This window comes from Saimiri boliviensis, chromosome 5 (genome assembly GCF_048565385.1).
Source record: "Saimiri boliviensis isolate mSaiBol1 chromosome 5, mSaiBol1.pri, whole genome shotgun sequence".
Taxonomy (NCBI): domain Eukaryota; kingdom Metazoa; phylum Chordata; class Mammalia; order Primates; family Cebidae; genus Saimiri; species Saimiri boliviensis.
In genome coordinates this window covers 80,935,959-80,957,460 of record NC_133453.1, presented here as the reverse complement: position 1 = coordinate 80,957,460, position 21,502 = coordinate 80,935,959, and the positions used below count along the sequence as shown (strand labels likewise).

Genomic DNA, 21,502 nt, shown 5'->3' with positions numbered 1-21,502 from the left:
CTTGTTTGCCTTCATTTTGCAACATAGATTGAAGAATGTAATTTCTATAGACAGTCTTCCAGCTTTTAAATATATTTTAAATTCAATGTTATGGCTTAGTCTTTTTTCATTTCTTGTGTTCCTTCTTTCCCTTTGCACGGTGGCACAGGATTGGTTTTGGACACAGCAGATTTTTGTTGGTTATATCATAGATCAATATGGCAAGACTTTCTGTAGCATTGGAATCTTTGTTTCTTAAAAGACTGTATATCAAACATGGTAAAGTGATTCTGATCATGGGGATTTATATATTTTTAAACTATGCTGACATGTAGTATGAGAAATATAAAAACTAGCCATTGGAAGTAAATAAATTGTTTGCTGTGCCTCTGATATAGATACATAAAGCAAGGTCTCTGGAAGCCTTAACTTTGATAAGGCACTATAGTAGAAGTACTGTTTAAAGACCTCAGTTAGAGCCAAAACGAGAAAAGGCAAATAAAGATCTACATGTTTTCTATTCCAAACAAAGGCTGATATTCTATTCCCTTTAGATTTGAAAAAGCTAGGAATCAATAGGTCATTTATTTCATACAAAAATTGCCTTTCACAAAGCCACACCATAGCTTTATGTTATGGGTACGTTCCTGTGTTTCCTGTGACATACATTAATTTATATATCTGCCTGAGCAGCAAACCTCAGCGCCTTATATGCCTTTTATTTCCTTGAATCACAGGAGCTTCAGTTTCAACGACTCACCCGAGAACTGGAAGTGGAAAGGCAGATTGTTGCCAGTCAGCTAGAAAGATGTAGGCTTGGAGCAGAATCACCAAGCATCGCCAGCACCAGGTACAGGGCCAATGGCTCCATCTTTATGCCCACTCAAGTTACATGTCTTGTTAGGTTGTTCTGTATGCAGCAAATGATTCTGTTAGTATTGTTATTGTTAACTTGCCTTCCAGAATTTGACACCGAAAATGTCCGTGAATTCTAATTTTGAGAAGCTTCTTTCAGTGTTGACTATCAGTCCTGTGCTTGAAATGTTTTCTATAGCATTGGCAAACTTTTGCAGCAAAAGCTATTGTGCTGCCTTCAGTTTCCTCATATGTGCACCCAGTTAATGGATGTTGTCGTGATTAATTGCTAATCATTTGGTAAAGCTAATTGGCTGGTGCTTTGAACACCTGGTATGGATTTTTTTTTTAACTAAGAAATATTTCTAAATGATAAGATTGCATTAACTTTTAAAAATGCTTTCAGTTTACTGTGGGTTTTTCTAGAACTCTGAATTCACATGAACTAATTACTATATGGAATAATTTACTGTACTCACATTTAGTAAATACAAAAAGAGTGCATTAGTATAAAAACATAATCATGATTGTTATTTTTTGTTTAAATACCTCTTATGCTATTTAAAAGCATCATTCCTGTAAAAACTACTACATGTTCCAAATAGTTAAATCACTGCTCATCCTACCTGTAGATTTTCTTAATAATTACTTATTTCTATAAAACCTACTATAAAATGCTTTCATTGCTTGCAGTTTTAAGTTTGATCTGCTTACACTTAGGTAGACATGCCTGCAATAACTTTTCTCTCAGTTATTTCTAACCTCATAATTGTTCTACTTTTCAGTATCTTGTATTATTTATGGGCAAAAACACTTCTTAGTGAATAGAAGCTCTCTGTTGTTTCTAGCTGATTGTTGGTATGAACTTTAAACTGTTGGGCTGGTAAGTTGTAGTCATATTAATTTTTCATCTCTGACTCTTAACAGTTGTGTATATTGATATGTTTAGCAAGGCATAAAGCATATAAATAAAGGTCAACAGAACCTTTACAAAACAAATATAAGATTATGTAATTATTTTATAAATATCCAGGAAGGTTTTTAATAGGAAGAGAATTGTAAGCAAGGTATAAAATTATAAATTAGAAAATTCTAACTCAGATTTTGCAGTACCCAATGAAATAGCTTATTAAAGAAGTTAAAACTGAAAATGAAAATTAGCTTTAATTCTCTGTAATTTTTTTTTTTAGAAATTATCTGTATTTTTAGCACTGAAAATAGCAATTCACAAACTCAATAGTATGGTATTATATATTTCTAAAAGGTATGAACCAACTTGTTTTGTTTTTCTAAACAGAATTATATTTTAATAGAAAGGTAAATCAACATTTTAAATAATTTAGTTAGGACTTCTTTTTCTGGCAATATAGCTAACTAAATTAAAATAGAAACTCTCTTGATAAACTTCTAGATATACTTGGTATATCTACAATAAAGACCAATACCTAGAGGAAATGGCACAAGAGGAGGGAAATCTCCAGATATTGAAACTAGAAAAAGCACTAAAAACCAGAGCCAGAAGCTTGAGCTACCTCTGTAGGAAATGTGAGAACAGTTGTCAAACCTCAGAGTAAACACCAGAGGTGGGTTTAATACCCATATAAGGAGCCAAAGAATGAAGCCTTGTGTGTGCTCAAGATGGTATGTTTGAACTTAAGATCACTACTCTAAGCCATGTCCTTTAAGGACTCTGCCATTAGCAAATGCCAGGCTTCTACCATGTGTGGGTTTTTAGCCCAAATGTAACTAGCCACAGTGCTTAGGAGTCCCCAGCTGAGAAAATGGCACCATTAAAGATGAGCTCACAGTGAGATAGTGTAAAACACAGATTTATGAGTGATGTCAGTAAGATGACAGAATAGGACTTGTCAGTGCCCATCCTCTCACAGAAACATCAATGTAAGCAACCATCCACACACACAAATACCTTCACTAGAGCTAAGGAATCCAGGTGTGAGATTATAGCACCTGAGTGTAGCACAGAAATAAGAAGAGATGTATTGAAGAGGATAGGAAGGACAGATTCACAATGTGCTTTGTTCATCATGTATTTTTGAATGAGTTCTGATTTTGTAAAACTAAAAAATTGCCTTAAAATACATGTCATAAAATAAAACTTGACCATGAGTGAGAGAATCAGTGGGCAAAAGAGTAAGATTTCACACTCCAAGAACTGGGATACCATTGGACGAAGTCTGACAGGTATGCACAGTAAAATAGATACAAAGGATGCTCATTTGCAAAAGTAAAAAATTACAAAGAACATACACTCATCTGGATGGAGATGGAGAATAAACTGTTAAAAAGATACACTGTAAAGCAGTTAAAATGAAACCCTAGAACAGTTAAAATGAAATAACAAGATCTACATATATAAACATGGACGTGTTTGCAAAACAGACTTGGAAAGCTATAAGTTGCAGAAGAAAAGCTATAGGAGGAAATAATGTATTAGCAGTTATATATAGAGAGAGCAATACTGTATAATAATTAAACAGTATTTGGTATTGTTTGCCAGTGTATGCATGTGGAGTAAAAGTATAAGATATTTTTGAATGACACCAATTTAAGGTAGTGGAACCACTGGAAAGGAAGAAAGGAGGACAATTCTAGGAATTAGGCTTTCCCCAAATCTGTAGCATTTTTTTCGAGAGCCATCTGGAGCAAATATAACAAAATGTTAACAACTGTTCAATGAGGGAGTGGTTGGTCTATGCATGGCTATTAGATTATGTTTTGGACTTCTAAATTTTAAAATGTTAAATAATGTTAAGATTATATCATTCAGCTGGCTAATTCCATATGTTTGTTAAAAATCTGTAAGTAAAATATATACTGTGAGCAGTAGTTTCTGTCAGTGATTTCTTTTGTGGTTCCTGCCTGGTTTTCAGTGCCTGGCATGTAACTATAGCTCCACCAGTGATTGTCAGGTGAATGAATGGGTCATGCAGAAATGGGAGTGGGGTTGACCAGGGAAAGGAGAAAAATGTGCACAAAGACATATGTGATCCCACATTACAGCTGCCCCAGACCACTAAGGTGCTCAGTGTCTAGGAGATGTCCTAAAAGAACCTACTGGCTTATGAAATTGGAAAGGTGAAGCTGACATTTAATTGTGAAGAACTTTATTAGATCTTTAAAGGAGACCTACTCAAAGTTGTTATTATTGGTGGTGATGGTTATTGGAAGCAGTTTTTCTTTCTTGAGAGTACCGTGTTTAAAACAGAATAAAGAGGCCAGACAGCCAGGTAGGAATCTATTATGAAATTTTAAGGGTTATGAGTAAGGTGGATTTCTTCATTCAGTGATCTCTGAGCTGTGGTTGGGATGGTAATTCATCCACTTGGACTGCCCTGCTTCCTTCTCATGTTGAATTCTCATGTATTCTTGATGTCCCAACTAAATGCCTACCCTTTTTTACAGCCTTTCTCAAGTTTCTCAGGAAAAGTCACCTCCCTCATCTGAATTCCCATCCCTGTTTCCCTGTGCGTGTGTTAGCTGCTCAACAGGTAGTAAGGCCCATTCCATCCCCACAGCCCTGGCACAGTGCCTGGCACTCAGCAAGTGGGCACCCAGCCAGATGATCATTGAATGGATAATGAACCTTAAGTCCAGGATGCTTTAGGCACATCAAGTAAAGGTGCTTTGCCATTAGGTTATCCACTTGGTATTGTTGGGTTTCTATCTCCCCATCTCATATCTTCCCTCTTCACACTTTCAGGGTACTTTTCAACAGACCTTAAGAAGACTATTGGCACAGTTTCTCTGCTCTGTGACCACCAGAGCAAGGAGCTCTGTTAGAAAGGGGCCTGTTAGAAAGGGAAGCTAAAGTTTTTATTGCATCCCTTGAGAGATCCCCATCTTCAGTGCCTGCCAATTGTCAGTCTCAGAACCAGAATCTAAGGGATACAAAAGAACAGAAATTAGCTCTTAGACCCATGCCCCCTTTCCTGCCTGTCATTTCCAGCTTGCTAAAAAATACCAATTAAAAGTGGAATTGCTTCTTTTTGCCTTTAAGCTTCTGTTTGATTCAGTTTGTTCTTGCATGAAATGAGTTTAATCAGCAAAATAGGGGATTTGATCACTAGTTACCTTTCACAGTGTTAGATTTGGCTCCTATGGCGGAGTTGGTAACATGATCTGTAAGATTTTCTTTCCTTTCCTCACCCAAAGATGACACTAATAACTCAAAGGAAAATGGAAAGCATTTGTTTTTATTTACCTTTTCACCTCTCCAAAGCTTTTGCCATGGTTGGCCTCACCCTGTGAAGAAGATTGCAGCAGTGGCACGAGGTCCTGTTTAATACCTGTTTCGTGATGCTTATCTTGTGGTAGATCAGCTGTGGAATCCTCTTCCCTGAATGAGTGGCTCTAACAGTGAGCAGTTCGGTTCCCTTACACTTGTAGGATCAAAGATTCACTTTTAGCCATGCCAGAAGACATTTCCATTTTATAGGTAGAAACTAGTCCTCTGCATCTTTTTGTACCTACCAGGAAGCCTCCTAAAATGTGAACTGCATCATAATCATTGGCAGTTTATTTGTAGTATGCCTTGTTGAGAACGTTTTAAAAATCTAAGGATAAAATTCTATAGTTTTTCTATTCATGACTCTTTGGAAGTAGTGGTCTTCCAGACAAGGTAAAAATCTCATTTCTGATGACTTTTCCATTGGTTTTATTTACTTCTAAAAAAAATTTAATAAAATTAGTACTATCAACGTATTTATAATGAACTTTAATCTGGAGTTGATGAAGTTTGTATGAAGAGATGATACAACAGACCAGAAATAATCCCTGCAATCTTGAAAAGCCCTGAAAGTGGGTTATGGCCTCATTTAATAGAGTAGTTTTAGCCTTTCTTCATTTGTACCAAGTACACTAAGATTATCTATGCAGATAATATTATCTGTTATTTAGTATTTCACCTCATTGAAGTTTGATTTTGGAATGAATTGATAAAGAAGTTATGGCTTATCTGCATTTATATTAAGTAGAGTATAGTTATATTTCACCTCATTGAAAGGAATCAGTTAATAGGGAAGAAAAAGCTTTTCTGCATTTGTTCTGAGTATGCTGTAGTTACTTATGCCTTTAATATTTCATCTAAAAGTATTTGAAAGACCTTTCAAATTACAAAAACTAAAAATGAAGTTAGGAAATTAGAGTGAAAAGAAGATAAAATATAGAAAAATCAGATGAAGCCAAGGTTAAAATAGTACACAAAATGTATCTTGCAACATTCCATGCCATGTTCACTCTGAGTGACCTGTTAGCCATGCTAAAGACAGAAACACTAATGAATTCCACAATTCACATGTCTGTAAGAGAAAAACAAACTAGGCTGCCCAGGAGGATCCACTGTTCCTGGGACTGAGGCTTAAGTGGTTTCTCCCATGTGTCCACATTAACGTACCATTGTATGATGAGGCAAGCAGTGTCCTCAGTGGTCTCTTTCCAGTAAATTACAAAAACAAGCTCATAGGGCTGTTTCTTCCATTGTTAAATGGAATATAAATGGATGGAATAGCACCTTAACTGAAAGTAATTCTCCAGGGGGCCACTTCTGACACTACAGCTTGGCTCCAGGATAATAGCATATGTAGATGGACAGTTTTAGGTCCACTAAGCAGTCAGCCTGCCATGACTATTTCTGTCTGCAGAGACTTTTGGAGTCATGGATGACAACAAGTGCTGAGATGTGAGATGGCCTGTGTTGCCTGTCATTGTGCAGGTGCATAGTGTACACGTCTTAGCAACAGAAATGACTCCCAGGGGATGCTGGGGTCTGTAGAGCTCATCTCAGGAAATCTCACAGCACAGAATCCTCAGAGGGAAATATGTCCTTTAAATCTCATGTCTCCATAGGCAACATCCTTCAAATCCAAATTTTGATAAGCATGGGACTTGTTCTTTTATTCCCTGCAATGTCATGGATAGGTTATCATTCTCACATTAGTTGGGTTGAGATTTCACTGGATAGAGCGAGAGTAAACGGGTCCAGTAGCCCACACCGCAGGGCCCACTTGGATTCTGCACCCATCTACTCCCCGTAGGACTTCCCCTTTTACCTATACTCCAAGGACACCGAAGCAGGCACGGGTGTGGACAAGGCCGTATTCTTACTCTGCATTTTATTGATTGTGGAGTTAAATGATGTTCCTTTTAGACAAATTGTAAAGTTCAGAAAAGTATAAAGAGAAAAATTCATGATTAGAGATAACTGATTCATTTAGAGATAACTGCTATACATTTTAAGTCAACTTTATGAAAGTGTGATTTACCATGAAATTTAACCCTTGGTAGCGTAATTTTACAATCCTTTACTAGCACTTTTGGGATATAGTTGTGTGACAACCACCACCACCACAATTGACATAGAGAACATTTTCATGAACCCCCCCATAAAGAGGCAACCACTTTTAAAAGTTTGCTATATTTCTTTCTCTTCAAAAAAAAAAAAGTTTTTAAATTTAAGTCCGAGGTAACTCCCCACAGGTGACTTTTTATCTTGTTTCTAAAGTCCTATTTTGATATGCCATTTCAATAAAAATAAACATTTTTTGAATTCTTTTTTTTTTTTGCTTGTTTGTTTCTTATATTTTTATATGTTCTGTTTTTTGTTTGTTTGTTTATTTGTTTTGACAAACCATTGTGTAGAGGGCTGACTTTCAATAGATCACAGCTTGGGAGCTGCTCTGCTACATACGAAACCGACCCAGAAACAGGTCATCTATGAATAGATTAGTACCAGGTTCCCAACATGCATTGTGTGATGGGCAAGGAGGCAGCTGCCTTTCCGGCCACACTTTGTTTCCCAGGATGAGGGGCTCTCTGCACCAGGGGCCTGCTGGCGGGGACAGCAGGGAACGAGCAATTCGAGGCCAACCGAGGGCCCATGGCACTCCAGTATGGTTCCACCAGGCCAAGATTCTAACTTAGAGGAGTTCAGTCATAATCCTACATATGGTAGCTTTGCCCCATTGGCTCCTCAGCCAAGCACCACATCTTTAAACAACTTTTAATGGTTTCTTCATGCCTGCGGAAATCTCAAGGGGTGAATAACTTATGGCCTAGGGAAGCTAACTTAGCAGGCTAGAGACCAGTGCAGCCTTCCCATGGCAAGTGCACACTAGCGGAAGACTCAGCTGGGAGAAATACTGCAAGATGAATTCAGCGTTCAGGTGTACAGTGCATGGCCTGTGTTCACATTTCACACAAGCAGAAAAGTTACACTTGTGGTTAAGCTTGTTGTGTTAACAAGACTGGAAGGATAGGCCAGGCACAGTGGTTCATGCCTATAATCCTAGCACTTTGGGAGGCCAAAGCAGGAGGATCACTTGAGGCCAGGAGTTTGAAACTAGCCTGGCCAGCATAGTGAGACCCTGTCTCTACAAAAAATTCTAAAAATAAGAACTAGAAGTATTAAAAGTATGTAGTTGGAATTGAATATTTCATAAATGAAATAATCATCTTAGAATTCTAGAAACTGTCTCTGAAATTTATAATAAAGAATTTCAAAACTGTTCTTGATAACAGACTTGGAATGTTATCATTTCCCAGAAACTCATCCTGATTATCTATGCTTTGTCTCTTATTTACTTCTAGATAAGTTGTAAATGGTGAAAGAGAAAGTTTATCTCTTTGTGGGTCATAAATTGGTTCCAGATACTTGATTTTCCAAATCATAGTTTGTCTCCTTACTAAAACAAAGGCCTAAGTTTCTATTTATATTGAGGTAAAACTATATATTTACAAATTGGACCTTTTAATAATTGTAGAAAATATTAATGGCAACTTTTGGAAGTAAAGCACAGTTTAAATTTTCATTTTTGCTTTCTGCACATGATTTTGAAATTTGATCATCTTGTTCAGAAGCAGTTGGTCCCTTGACATTCTTCATTCTTTGGCTAGCTGCTGCCGGTATTAGGAAAATGGGTGGCAATGTTGAAATTAAAGGACGTCGCAGTCTTCTTAAGATTATCTGTCCTTTTTCAGTTAGCTTAAAGCCCTGCTAAAACAGAATTCTTTGTGATTTCAAAAAGGTCATGCAGTCTTGACAAATAGTGTTCATACCACCACTTAAGAAAAGAACTGCTATTTTTTTAATGAAAAGATTTGATTCCCCACTGCCATTCAGATTTTTTATTTTTTACACTTGATTGGTTCATCTGCTGATGCCCATCAGGTTTCAGTTGATATTACTAAAAAGCCTAAAAATGTTTTAGAGCTGACATTAGCGTAAAAGGCCTTTTTGTGGTTCAAATCTTTTCTTCAGTGAATATTTCTAAGTCCTTGAGAAATAAATCTCTTCAAATAATGTATTCTTTAAAAAATGAAGAATCTTTGAATAGATTGAATGCTTGTACTTTGACAATTTATTACTTATGTAATTTACCACTTCAGGAGGATGTTTGAGAAAGTTCTGTCCCTTTGACCTTCAATGCTCTCACCAGGTAAAACCTGACTGAAAGTGCTTTTTTATAAAATAATTATTTTATTGAGATACATTTCACATGCCATAAAATATGGCACATACTTTTGAAGTGTACAATTAAGTGTTTTTAAGTATATTCAGAGATGTGCAACCATCACTACTTAATTTTAGCACATTTTTATCATTCCAAAAAAAGAGAAACTCCTCCATCCTCCCCCATTTTTCCTCTTCCACAGCCCGTGAAACCCACACTAACCTCCTATCTGCATCTATGGATTTGCCTATTCTCAACATTTCTCATAAATGATATTATGACAATATGTGGTCTTTTGTTTCTGGCATGTTTTCACTTTGCATGAAATTTTCAAGGTTCCCCCATGTTGTAGCATGTATTAATACTTGATCTTTTTTATTTCCAAATAATATTTCATCATATGGATATGCCACATTTGGTTTATTATTCATCAGTTGTACATTTGGGTCGTTTTTACTTTTTGGCTATTGTGAATAGTGCTGCTGGGTATTAAATTTTAAGAGGATAAAAAGTATCAAGAGTTTTGCTCTATGCATTCTTAAGTTGGGGGAGGCGGAAGCAAAGGGAGAGTGTCCTTGGCCTGTCCACCCATGCTCCCACTCTGTCATGTGGTCTTGCCTTCTTTCCTTTCTCCTTTGCTTCCTGTTTTAGTAAATGCTTGTTTATTGGTGAGTTAGTTGTCTGTAATGATTTAGTCTTAATTTCTAGTGTATTTGGTCACTAGTGACTCTCTTAATGGTCAAATATTCTAAAGCTCCCTAACTTCATTTCTAATTCAGACTAAATGAAGAATAAACTATTTAATATTTGAATATAATTACCAGAAACCCTCGGGGTCTCTGTGATGAGTATGTATTAAATTGATGCTCTTATGAGCAAATTTGGTAACATTGCTTTTTTGTGATGCAACTCCTGTTGTAAACACAGTAAAGAGTTCCACATCTGAAATATACCAAATTAGTCAAAGCTGACCTGCAACTCTACAGAAGTTGTTTATCTGGAGGAGCAGTTTGCTCAACCACAGTTCTTCCAGACGGCATTTTTAATTATGATATCTCATCACCGTTCCACTCACAAGCCAATTTCACCTGGGACGTACACATTCAAATGACAAGTCTGTCTATATATGTGAGTTAAATTAGTGTAACTAAGTCTTCCAAGGACGTGTGACTCCAGGGTATTTCAACCAGTATTGCACTGGGCTAACCTATTTTAAGCTAAAAATGTCACCATGTAGAATTTGGATTTTAAACAAAATACCTTTTATATGTAATTTAATCTTTTTTGAACCTAGAATGTTGTACTACAAAATGTTTTAATCACAGTGAATAAATATTCCAAAATATATTACCTGTATTATATTAGACTGAACCTTTTAAATGTTAAATGGATAATGTGGTTAGGAAGAACCACAAAAAGATCAGGTTAATAGCATCAGTGTTTCAGATTAAGACTATTTGAATATTTGTGGTTAATATTGAGGCACCTCGGTTGTATTAATTTTTTTAACACTTAAAATTGAGAGGCTCATACATTTAAAATATGTATACCATGCCATTGTTTATCTTGTAAAGAACAATTTTAGTTAAAATATTATTTTCTGTAATTTTTTATAGTTCATATTCTATAATTAATAAGTTATTTAACAGTATTGAATTATTGAATCAAAATAAGAATTATGTTATTAGCTGTTACTCTTCATAATTAGTTTTTTAAATTATGTGTACATATTAATAAAGTATTTCAGTAGGTTTTACAGAATATTTCAAGAGGCTTGAACAAACTTGCCTTCACCATTTTATCGGAATTAGTAATTACATTTACCATCTCAAAAAAGCAGCAATGCTCTTAAATCCTGTATTTTCTTATTACTATTAGTATTTTCCTCTTATCTGTGTTTTAAATCTTCTTTATTTTGAGAAATGTTAAAAAATTTTAAGTACAGAGAATGATAAAAATTTAAGTACTAACATCCCAGAATTAAAAATTATAAAAAATCATTTTTATAAAAAAATTTAAAAATTCAAGTTCCCTCTTCCACATTTTCTCTTCCCCATAGCTAGCCACTAGTGTGTAATGTTTTACCTTACTTTGTATACTTTTATATCAGTACATATATAGTACTTATATATGTATGTGTTAATACCTGTGTAACCAATATTTTGTGTTGCTTTTTTTTTTTTACATCACAGATGGTAGGTGTAGTTTATGTGTCATTGTGCACCTTGATTTCTTCCGTTTCAGATTTAGCTACATTGATATGTGTAAATCTAGTTCCTAATTTTTTTAAGGGCTCTTGTATATTTATATCATAGACATTAAACTGTTTAGCCATTCTGCTGTTGAAGTTTTACAATATTGTAAGTGAACATTTTTGAACTTATCTCCTGGTTCACATGTGTAAGATTCTGGGAAATATGTAATGAGAAGTAGACTATTTGGATTATAATGTACATTTTAATTTTTCTAGATCTTGCTCGTTTGCTTTCTGAAATAGCTCAACAGTTGCACCCCCATGAGCAGTGTAAAAAAATTCCAGGTTCATTTGGTCTTGCTTGCTTGCTTTCTTTCTTTCTTTCTGCCAATATTTAATATTGAACAGACTCTTTAATTTTTGCCAAACTAATATTATCTCATTTAACTTTGCATTTTCTCAATTACTGTTGGGGTTGAATATTTTTTCATATGCTATGGTCGGCTTGAGTGTCCTTTACTGTTCATGTTATTTGCTCATTTGACTTGTATTTTTGGTTCTATTATTGGTTTTTCAAAGCTAAAATAACTCTGGGATATATTTCTTAAAATAGTACAGGTCCTAGTACATTGTAGGACAAAGTATACCATATTGATCTATTTTTATAAAATGAATATTTTAGTACAGTTACAAGTATGTAGAAGAAATAACCTTCTAGATGTTATATAATCCAAATTATCCAAACCTGCCACTTAGGGTAGGTGAATGCCCAACAGATAATACTAACATTACTCTGTTTCTATTTCCACATTTTCTTTAGTGACTTTGCATTTATATTTTTCTGAAACATTTATAATATGTTTTCTAAATTCATTCACTAAATACTTAGCTTTTGCTGTTTTCTCAAGATACAAAGATACACGCTTAGAAATTTCCATTCTATCAGGAAGGGACCATTGTGCATAACTAACCAGAGAATGAAGTGTCTTTCTAGCAGCATAAAATATATACATATATTTTATTATTCTTAATTTTGTGAAGAATGCTGTTGATGAGGTTGCACTGGCTGTCCTAGCTCTGTCCCAGGAGGCCTTACCTTGGTATCTTAAATTATCATATCCTTAGGTAAAAATACCTCTTTATAATTATAATGTAGGAAGGAGAACAGTAGCCATTAAACACCTATTACATAATTGGCAGTTTGAGAGTAAATGTTTTGTGCATGTTATCCTCTTACTATTCGATAGGGTTTCATTTTTGGTCTTGGCAGTCGTGGTATGTTTTAGTTTGATATGATTTTATTTATTGTACACCTGAATCTAACATGAGGATGACATTTTCCCCTAAAGGTTATGTTTTTCTCTAGGGTTTCCATTGTAGTGTCAAACGGGTGGGAAGACTTGAGTACTTCATGTGCCTCCTTCTTGCCACTGTACCCCATCCAGATACACACTATCTAAATAAAAATTGTGTGTGTGGTACAGAGGCAGATGTGAAAGTCCTTGTCTCCAGCCCCACCTCCACTACCACTATTTTGTCTCTCCTGTCTGGAAACTCTAAATCGTCTGATATTTCTATTCCTAGTCATTCACGAACATGTTACAAGAGGTTATATAAATATTAATTCAACAACTCTAGAAAACAGCCTTAAAAATGTATTGCATATTGCCACCAATGTACTTTGCGCAGTTAATTATTTTAAGGGAAATTTTTTGTCATTCCTTCATCTAATCACTATAGTATTCGTGATGAAATAAAGGAAGGTTGGTGGTAAACTCTCATTCTCATTACCATTTGGCAGGTTAAGGACATAGACCAGCAAGAGCAATGTGTGTGACGAGGTGTTTCCTTAACCCTTCAGAGAACTACTTTAGACAGCTCTAATCCAATGATATATGGGAAAGGAAACTGAAAATGTGATTATCTACCTACAAGTGAGGGTCATTCATTAGTGTGTTTTCAGCAGTTAATCAGCTTGTCGTTAAAATTTACATAGCATGTCTGCCTAGGGATGGGGGTAGGGGACACACTTGACAGGTTTGCCAGACTTTATATTGTGTGAATTGTTATTATAGCTATCTTCCCTGAGGCTTCACAATCTATTTAATATCAAATCAATCTAATCTGGCTTTGCATAGATTCTTCTATGCTGCTTTTGTGTTACTCCACAATTAAATAGGAGAAAAACACTCTAAAACTGAAGAAGGAACAAGTATGTAGACAACAGATTTTCACAGCGGGGGGGAAAAAATTCCATTAAATAATTACACACATTTTAACCACTGTCAGATGTTTGGTTTGTATTAATAGGCTGCTTATAATCCAAGGAGGAATGTCTTGGGTGGGAAGGGTAAATATATTTCTTCTAGACTTTTTTTTTTTTTTGGAGAAAAATAAATAATAGCTAATTATTTTAGAATCCTGTGATGTGTAGTCTTTGCTTCAGTCTAAGTCAATTAAAGATTGATCTACTTCCTAGATTTAGTTACATTATCAATAATGGGACTGTTTCAGTCACAGAGAAAATTCAAGTAAAATTACCAACCAGAGTACAAGAACTAATGGTTACAGAGTACAAAATGTGGAAATATATCTGCTTTCTGAAGAACATTAACAAAATGCTTTTCAGTAAAGACATTTGTACGTGGCAAGTAAAATAGTATTATATCATATTTCTTATGAACATAAAACAAAGGGAGAAATTATATTATTGAATGAAGTAGTTTAATCAGAATAAGCCTATAAGTTAACTTGGTTGAACTTTGCAACCACTAACAAAATAGTGACAAACCAGGGCTCACCAACGGCTACTAAAATCATCAGCTGAAAAGGTAGTGGGAAATTTTACAGTGAATAGATTGGGCTGACAGGACGTGAACCCACTGATCTACCTTATGTTAATACCACAAAAAGGGAGACAGCCAGAAATCACAGTGACCTGATGTGATGCAATGAGAAGTATGTAACATCATCCATGACATGTTCTTGCCCTAAAATTACTTAAGCATCTAGATATTAATACCAGTTCATGGGGAATACAGGAGAGAGGAATATGTTAGTTGATGCTGTGCTGATACGTTCATTAGAACCAGGCTGGAATTCTACAGAACAAATGAAATTATTTCAAATAGGAAAAAGAAGAGAGGGGGAGATAAAGCTATATATCAAAAGATTTTTAGAGACATAGCAACCAAATGTAACATATGGACCTTGTTTTGGTCCTGATTTAAACCACCCAACTGTTTTTAAATTGAAGCAGGGAATGTGAATACTGACTAGAAACTTGTTGATACTAAGAATTTTACTGTTAATTTTAGTTGTGGTAGTATCATTGTGGTTATGTTCTTTGTTAAAGTATCTATATTTAGTAATACATTTAAAGTATTTATTACTTCAGTAATAAGGTGTCTTGAGTTTGCTTCAAATTAATCCAGTAATGTAGAGAATATAGTGTGGAATAAAGATATGGATGAAATAAGTTTAACCACATGTTCCCTTTCTTGTTGAAGCTGGGTAATAAATACAAAGAGTGTTTGTTATACTGTTTTTGATTGTACATGTTTTAATGTTGCATAATAGTTTTTAAAATGTTAGGTGATTTAGATCTTAATTTTCTGACTGTAATTGTGTTTTTAAAATTAACCATAATTTATTTCAATGTTTATAAAATTAGTATGGTTATATTTATTAAAATATGAGTGATAAGTATTCTTTTTGAAAATTTAAATAAACACCATTACAGTGTAGAGATTATGAATTTGCATAATATGCTCCATATACTCTGTAATACCTTTCCTATCAATGATGTTCACTCATGGCAATGAATGGGATAGGGAGAAAAAGAAGAGAAAGAAAGATTAAGTTACTCAACCACCTCCTCTCTTATGTTGTACACTATCATTTCTTTTTGGATTCATGTTTCTCGAAAGAAGCCTGGACATTAAAGCTAAAAATGTAAGGCAATCTTGACCGACCACCTACCTTGTCTGTTTGCCTTGAAGTGTACCTGTTCAACTCCCGTTCAGTGTTTATGAATCATGCACTGTTTATCAAGAATGCTGTTTTAAGACACTTTACCCTGTCCCTTCATTATCATCATTTCTTTTTATTCATCCTGTTAGGCTTTTTTCTGTTTCATTCCCCTATAGAAGTAGTTAAGAACATGTGGGGATAAATAGAGATGAGTAGGAAACCACAATGGTGGGAAAGGGGATATGGGATGAATTAGGCATCCATGAGAGTTTTCAGAAGGACTTAAAGCATTCTAGAACCACTTTTGTAAGTTTCAGATGTCTTACTACATAGAAACGTAGTATATGCTATGCAGAATATTGTCTGTTTCCTTGTGGGTCTACTCTTTGGAGGACAGTTATTAATAATCCTGGCTCTGTGGACTGTCCCACATGTGAATTCATTCCTCCTTCTGCACTAAAACAGCTATTTATGTTGCGTGTCCATGAATCAAGAGCTGAAAATGCTGTTACAGAGAGAAACCTTTCTTTTTCAAAAAGCAAAGCAGAAATGTAACAAGTATATTGTGTTCTTTATTTTCAGACTTATAATTAAATTTGGAGAGGGGAATTTAAGGAACTTTACTGTTTAAAAATTTAAAATCTTTATTTTGGGTAATCAGAAGACAGAAAGTGAATATCATTCTTTAGACACACACCACATTTGATAGTACATTTATATGAGTAGCAAAGAACTGTTTGTGTAAATGGGAGAATAAATGTTTAATTACAAATTTAGGTTTAAAAAAGTAAATTTTTACATAGGCTTAAAGCATTTAAAATATTAAATAATGTACAAAATTAAATCGTATGCATCAAACAAAACTATTTGTAATTATGAAAGTCAAAGGTTTTGTATCCCACCATGTCTCTTACTACAGAGACGTGGTGTAAGCTTAGTCGCATGTTAATGCTTGCCCAGTCTCACAGAAAACAAGTAGAAAAACTTTCTTTTTCTTTCATCTTACCGGCATCTGCTTTATTTACAAGTATAAGATGTAGATGCTTTTATGCAATTCTAGCAGAAAATAGTATACTTATATGCCTTTTCCTTTGAATTTTAAATTTTTGTAAATTTTCTTTCCATTTCTTCACCTTTGGAGGGTTTTAGAAGAATATAAATGAGGGAGGCAACAGCATTTTATAGACCGTGGACCCAGATAGTTTCCAGTAGCCCATCTGTTTCAAGGCCAACCCTTTTCCCTAATAGGATCTTATGTTTGTGGCAGGATATTTAGGAAGAGAGTCTGTTGTTTGCATCTCAGTTGCTTTCATTCTTTCAAACGTCACTTGAAATATTAGACAACCTTTCTATTCTGATTTCTACTTGGACTAGTTGGAACACCTATTGTGGGATGGGCTTCAACAGAAGTCATGCTTCCTGTATAATTTATAGGGATACCAGAGGGAACTGTTTGTCTCGTTTTTGTCTAGTACTACATCCTTTTTGATCTTCTCTTTCCCATATGGTCTTCTGAATCTTTTATTCATAGATTCAAAGCACTAACACAAAGTGCTTTTGTCAAAGAATATTTAACATCTTCTGAAATTTGTTCACCTCTCGTCCCTATGAAGGTTATTTGAATTGTATTTCCTGTCCTTTTATGGTTTTGTTGTGCATCAGATAAGTAATTTTCCCTTCAGGAGACTGGTCATAATATTATTTATTTAAATCTTACCTTTCCCTGGAATGCATTTTAGACAGCTGTTATAAGGGTCCAAAAATATGTAGTAGAGTAGCACAAAGAACAAGTAGAATGAAGAACTGAGAAAACAAGTATGAAAACAAAATAGGGCCATGAATAAGACCAAAAATGTTCGCCACAGTGGCCGGGCATACCTTTTACTCAAACTTGCTAGCAGCCAAAGTAAACCAAGACTGGACTTTCATTCCACATTTTGCTGTCCCTGCTGCTCATGATTTTTTAAAGACTAATATTGTAAAAGCATATTCTGAGCATGGCCAAGTGTTTCAGGTAAAGTGTCACTTAAGGAAGTCTGAGTCAGACTCTAGGCCAGGCGTCCCCAAACGTTTTACACAGGGGGCCAGTTCACTGTCCCTCAGACCGTATGAGGGCCGCCACATACTGTGCTGCTCTCACTGACCACCAATGAAAGAGGTGCCCCTTCGTGAAGTGTAACAGGGGGGTGGGGGGCGGATAAATGGCCTCAGGGGGCCGCATGCGGCCCGCAGGCCGTAGTTTGGGGACGCCTGCTCTAGGCTCTTGACCTTTCCTGTCTTCCATGAGGTATCAGGTCTGCCTTCTTATAGCTGTCTTGTGTGCTCATTCTGTTGGTCACACCAGTGATTGGGTTTAGAGTGGAGATAGATTGATGAAGAGCCTTGCTGTTGGAAGGCAACTCGAGCCTTGTGTCCTGTTGCTGATGGGTCAGGAACACCTGTAGCTGACATGAAGGGCTTCATTTTTAATTCAAGTGCTCTTGCTTTTCTGTAACCTCAATATCACCCTGAGATCATATATATAATTATGAAAAGAAGCCCTTTGCCCTGTCTCATTTCTTATGCTTTGCTTAGTTCAAACTATAGGCATGTCCCATTTTCAGGGGCAAGGTCATAAACCTAAAAATAACTAAGCTACAGTTAGGGATCTGTTGTCACATTTTGTGTTTCCTGGCTGCTGAGGTCTTGGGAATAGCCTTAGGAAGAGAAGGTGCTAATGGCTATTCTGATGAAAAGCCAGGAAGAATTAATTAGTGGCCCTTTCTTGGGAAGAAAGAGATCAGTCTCTATCCAACAGAGAATTGCCAGGATCTAATAGCATGGTAAAGAGAGACTCAGTCAGTGAAAAACCAGGAATTTGGAGGAAGAGATTTTGTTTTATTTTTGTTTTCATTGAAATTGATTGTGAATGGACACTAAATAAATTTGGAAGGGGTTTCAAAAAATATAGTTAAATACTAAGGAGGATTGCTTTCAGAGTATTTTTTGCTAAGAAATCATTCCTGCCTAAATTAGCAATTTTTCAAACTAGGGTCCTGAGAGCCCCACTGAGATGGTAGTGAAAGATACCTGTTTTCCTTCCAACTTCCCTGATCTTAAGCTGGACAAAGCAGTTCACCTTCACTGTCTTTTTCATGTGTTGACCTTCCTGTCTTCACCTTACAGAACTAGCTTAGTGCAATGAGGAAGAGCTATCCACCTATTCGGGAAGAATAATCATGATATATTGCTTAATTTCGTGTCACTGCTCTGTTTGTTCTGACGTTAAGATACAGAGACTAAGTCTCTAGTGTAAATAATTTATTTCCTGGGCAATCCTTATCTGACTAAAAGCAACAGATAAAGGCCCCGTTTCCCAAACAGGAAAAACAAAACTGGTTATAACGTGATAGTTACCTATTGGTAGGTGGTATGAGTTTTCAGAACATCAGGAGACAGGTTATAGCATTAGAAAGCCCTCTATTCCATCTTAGTCTTCTAGACCCTACTTCTCACTATGCTAGTTATAAGTATAAAATTAGCTCAAGGACATTCTTCTTGAGTGTCAGGGTAAGGAGAAATCAGACCTGCCCACGGGTGAATGCCTGGTCTTAATAAGACCAGGGACTTCCACAGGAATTATATTCAAAAAGTGGCATTATCGGCATAAATTCATGAGCACTCAAGAAAGCTAAAGCACAGAATATATTTAACCTAGCTGAGAACTCACAAGAAACTAATGAAATGTTTTACAAATGCATTAAGAGAAAGAGAAAGACTAGCAAAATTTTAAATGTACTGATTAAAACAGAAGCCAAAGCAATGTTAGATAGAAATAAAAATCTTAAAGTATGTTGTATCTCCTGATCATAATTGAAAATTTTATTTAATTGTAGTTAATGATGATATGGAAATTTCAGTGTTTGACAGAATGTGTTACTTAGTTAAGGTAGTTTGTTTTAAATTTATCCTGTAACACTCTTAAGTAGAGATAAGCTTGAGAATCAGTAGTACTTATTTGGCCATATTCCCTGGGGGAGGGGGAAAATCCCACATGCATAATGGGAAATAGAGGGTGACAAGGAACTATGGAGCCTGGTTCACATAACTAAGAGGATTCTGGAGTAATTCATTAAAAAGCAATTTGTAATGCCTAAAGGATAACAAGGTGTTAAGTAATTGCAATGTGAATTCATTGCCAAAAATTAAAAACACAAAACAGGTTTTCGTTTTTGTTTTTTTCTTTTTTCTTTCCTTTTTTTTTTTTTTTTTGAGACAGAGTCTTGCTGTGTCACCAGGCTGGAGTGCAGTGGCGCAATCTCGGCTCGGCTCACTGCAACCTCTGAATCCTGGGTTCAAGCAATTCTTCTGCCTCAGTCTCCCGAGTAGCTGGGACCACAGGCACTTGCTACCATGCCCAGCTCTTTTTTATATTTTTAGTAGAGACGGGATTTCACCACGTTGGCCAGGATGGTCTCGATCTCTTGACCTCGTGATCTGGCCACCTCAGCCTCCCAAAGTGCTGGGATTACAGGTGTGAGCCACCACACCCGGTTTTTTTTTTTAAACTTAGAAATACGTCTTAGAATTGACTAAAAAGTAGACTTAACTAGAACTTTTTGCAATAGATTCAGTAATGGAGTAACTTCAATTAGTGGAAAAATAAAGTCCACCCATGACACAGTAAAAGGTGAAACATGTTATAAAATGAGCAAATCACAAATTGAAAGTAAGACAATAACAAATTGGTGGAGAAAGAAAGAAATGCAGTTTGGAACTTATGTACTGAAGCTACTGAGATTTCATCTGTAAACATGGTAGTTTTTAAACTCGTAATTCAAGAAGTAATATATACAGAAAAACAGACTTTTGTGTGGAACTTAGGATCAGAGCTCAAAATAGTAAAACCGAAAGGAAACTGAGGAGTGAAAATCAAGGAAAGGCCAAGAGTGTACAAATATATTTTTAAATTTTTTCATAGTAAAGATTAATACACATCTGATTGATGTGTTCATGTATTAATTGCCTCTATTAGAAGAACACTTAAGAATTGTGCACCAGGCACAGTGGCTCATGCCTGTAATCCCAACCTGGACAATGAAATGAGACCCAGTCTCTTTAAAATCATAATAAAAATAATAATATTGTAATATTGTTTAAAAAACTAGGGTGTGATAGTGAAATAGGTAGATCATCTAACACTACTCATTTGAGATGGTTTAAACACCTATTAAAGAGATTATCTTTCATGACACCGGGGAGAAATGTCAGATTTCTAACACATGTAGCATATTATTTTGCTGGTCTCCCAAACTGGCTTATTCCCAGTCCCTTACAGTTTTTGAGCTGTGGAAATCAAGGTGTAGTCTAGACTATGGGAGTGTAGTTCATACTGTTCCATACCTGTCTCACTGGAGACTTCATGTGCGTATTCGTACCTGGGTACGAATTCACTCCCAGAACCAGTTAACCTTCTTTTCATAGATGAATACAAGGAGTGTTAGCTCTCGGTTTTTGTTTTTAAAAAATGTTTCACGCTTCTGTTTGTTATAGATACATGTGTCTCTTTAGTCGGCACAGTGCTGGGCCCTGTAATGTTGACATCGGAGTCCTCCCTTGTAGGATGCCCTTCTCACCATGCATTCTCAGCCTCTGACAATGGCTGGCACTCAGTAAATGATCAACAGATATTTGTTGCATGAATCTATGTGAAATATGCAGCAAATGACTTCTCTATAAGATACAAAGAGCCCAAATGGGGAGGAATCTGTCTCTTTTGTAGAATGATTGAAACAGTTTCTAAAATTACATAGCATTAATCTTTAAAACAACAATCCAAAGAGTTAAGATCAGCTATCATCAATTTAAGCATCCCACTCATGCCAGATCCTGGTTAGATGCAGGTAGAATTAATATATTGTCTTTACTCTCAAGAAGTCTGGTAGTGGAAACAGGTAGGTAAACAAATACTATGGTTACAATGTGAAAACTACAAAAATAGAGATGAATTATTGGGTACATTCATGACAAAAAGTAGGAGGTGATCAGCTCTCCT

The 21,502-nt window shown here is 35.7% G+C and overlaps 1 protein-coding gene across 13 annotated transcripts in view; it reads left to right on the top strand.

Annotated features, from left to right (window-relative positions):
- PKP4 (plakophilin 4) overlaps window positions 1-21,502 on the top strand; it is a 231,782-nt gene that overhangs the window by 126,076 nt on the left and 84,204 nt on the right. For all 13 annotated transcript variants that reach the window (XM_039469686.2, XM_039469684.2, XM_039469688.2 and 10 more), the window contains one exon: window positions 717-829. In XM_039469686.2, coding sequence (XP_039325620.1) covers window positions 717-829 — 113 coding nt within the window. The remainder of the gene's footprint in view (window positions 1-716; window positions 830-21,502) is intronic.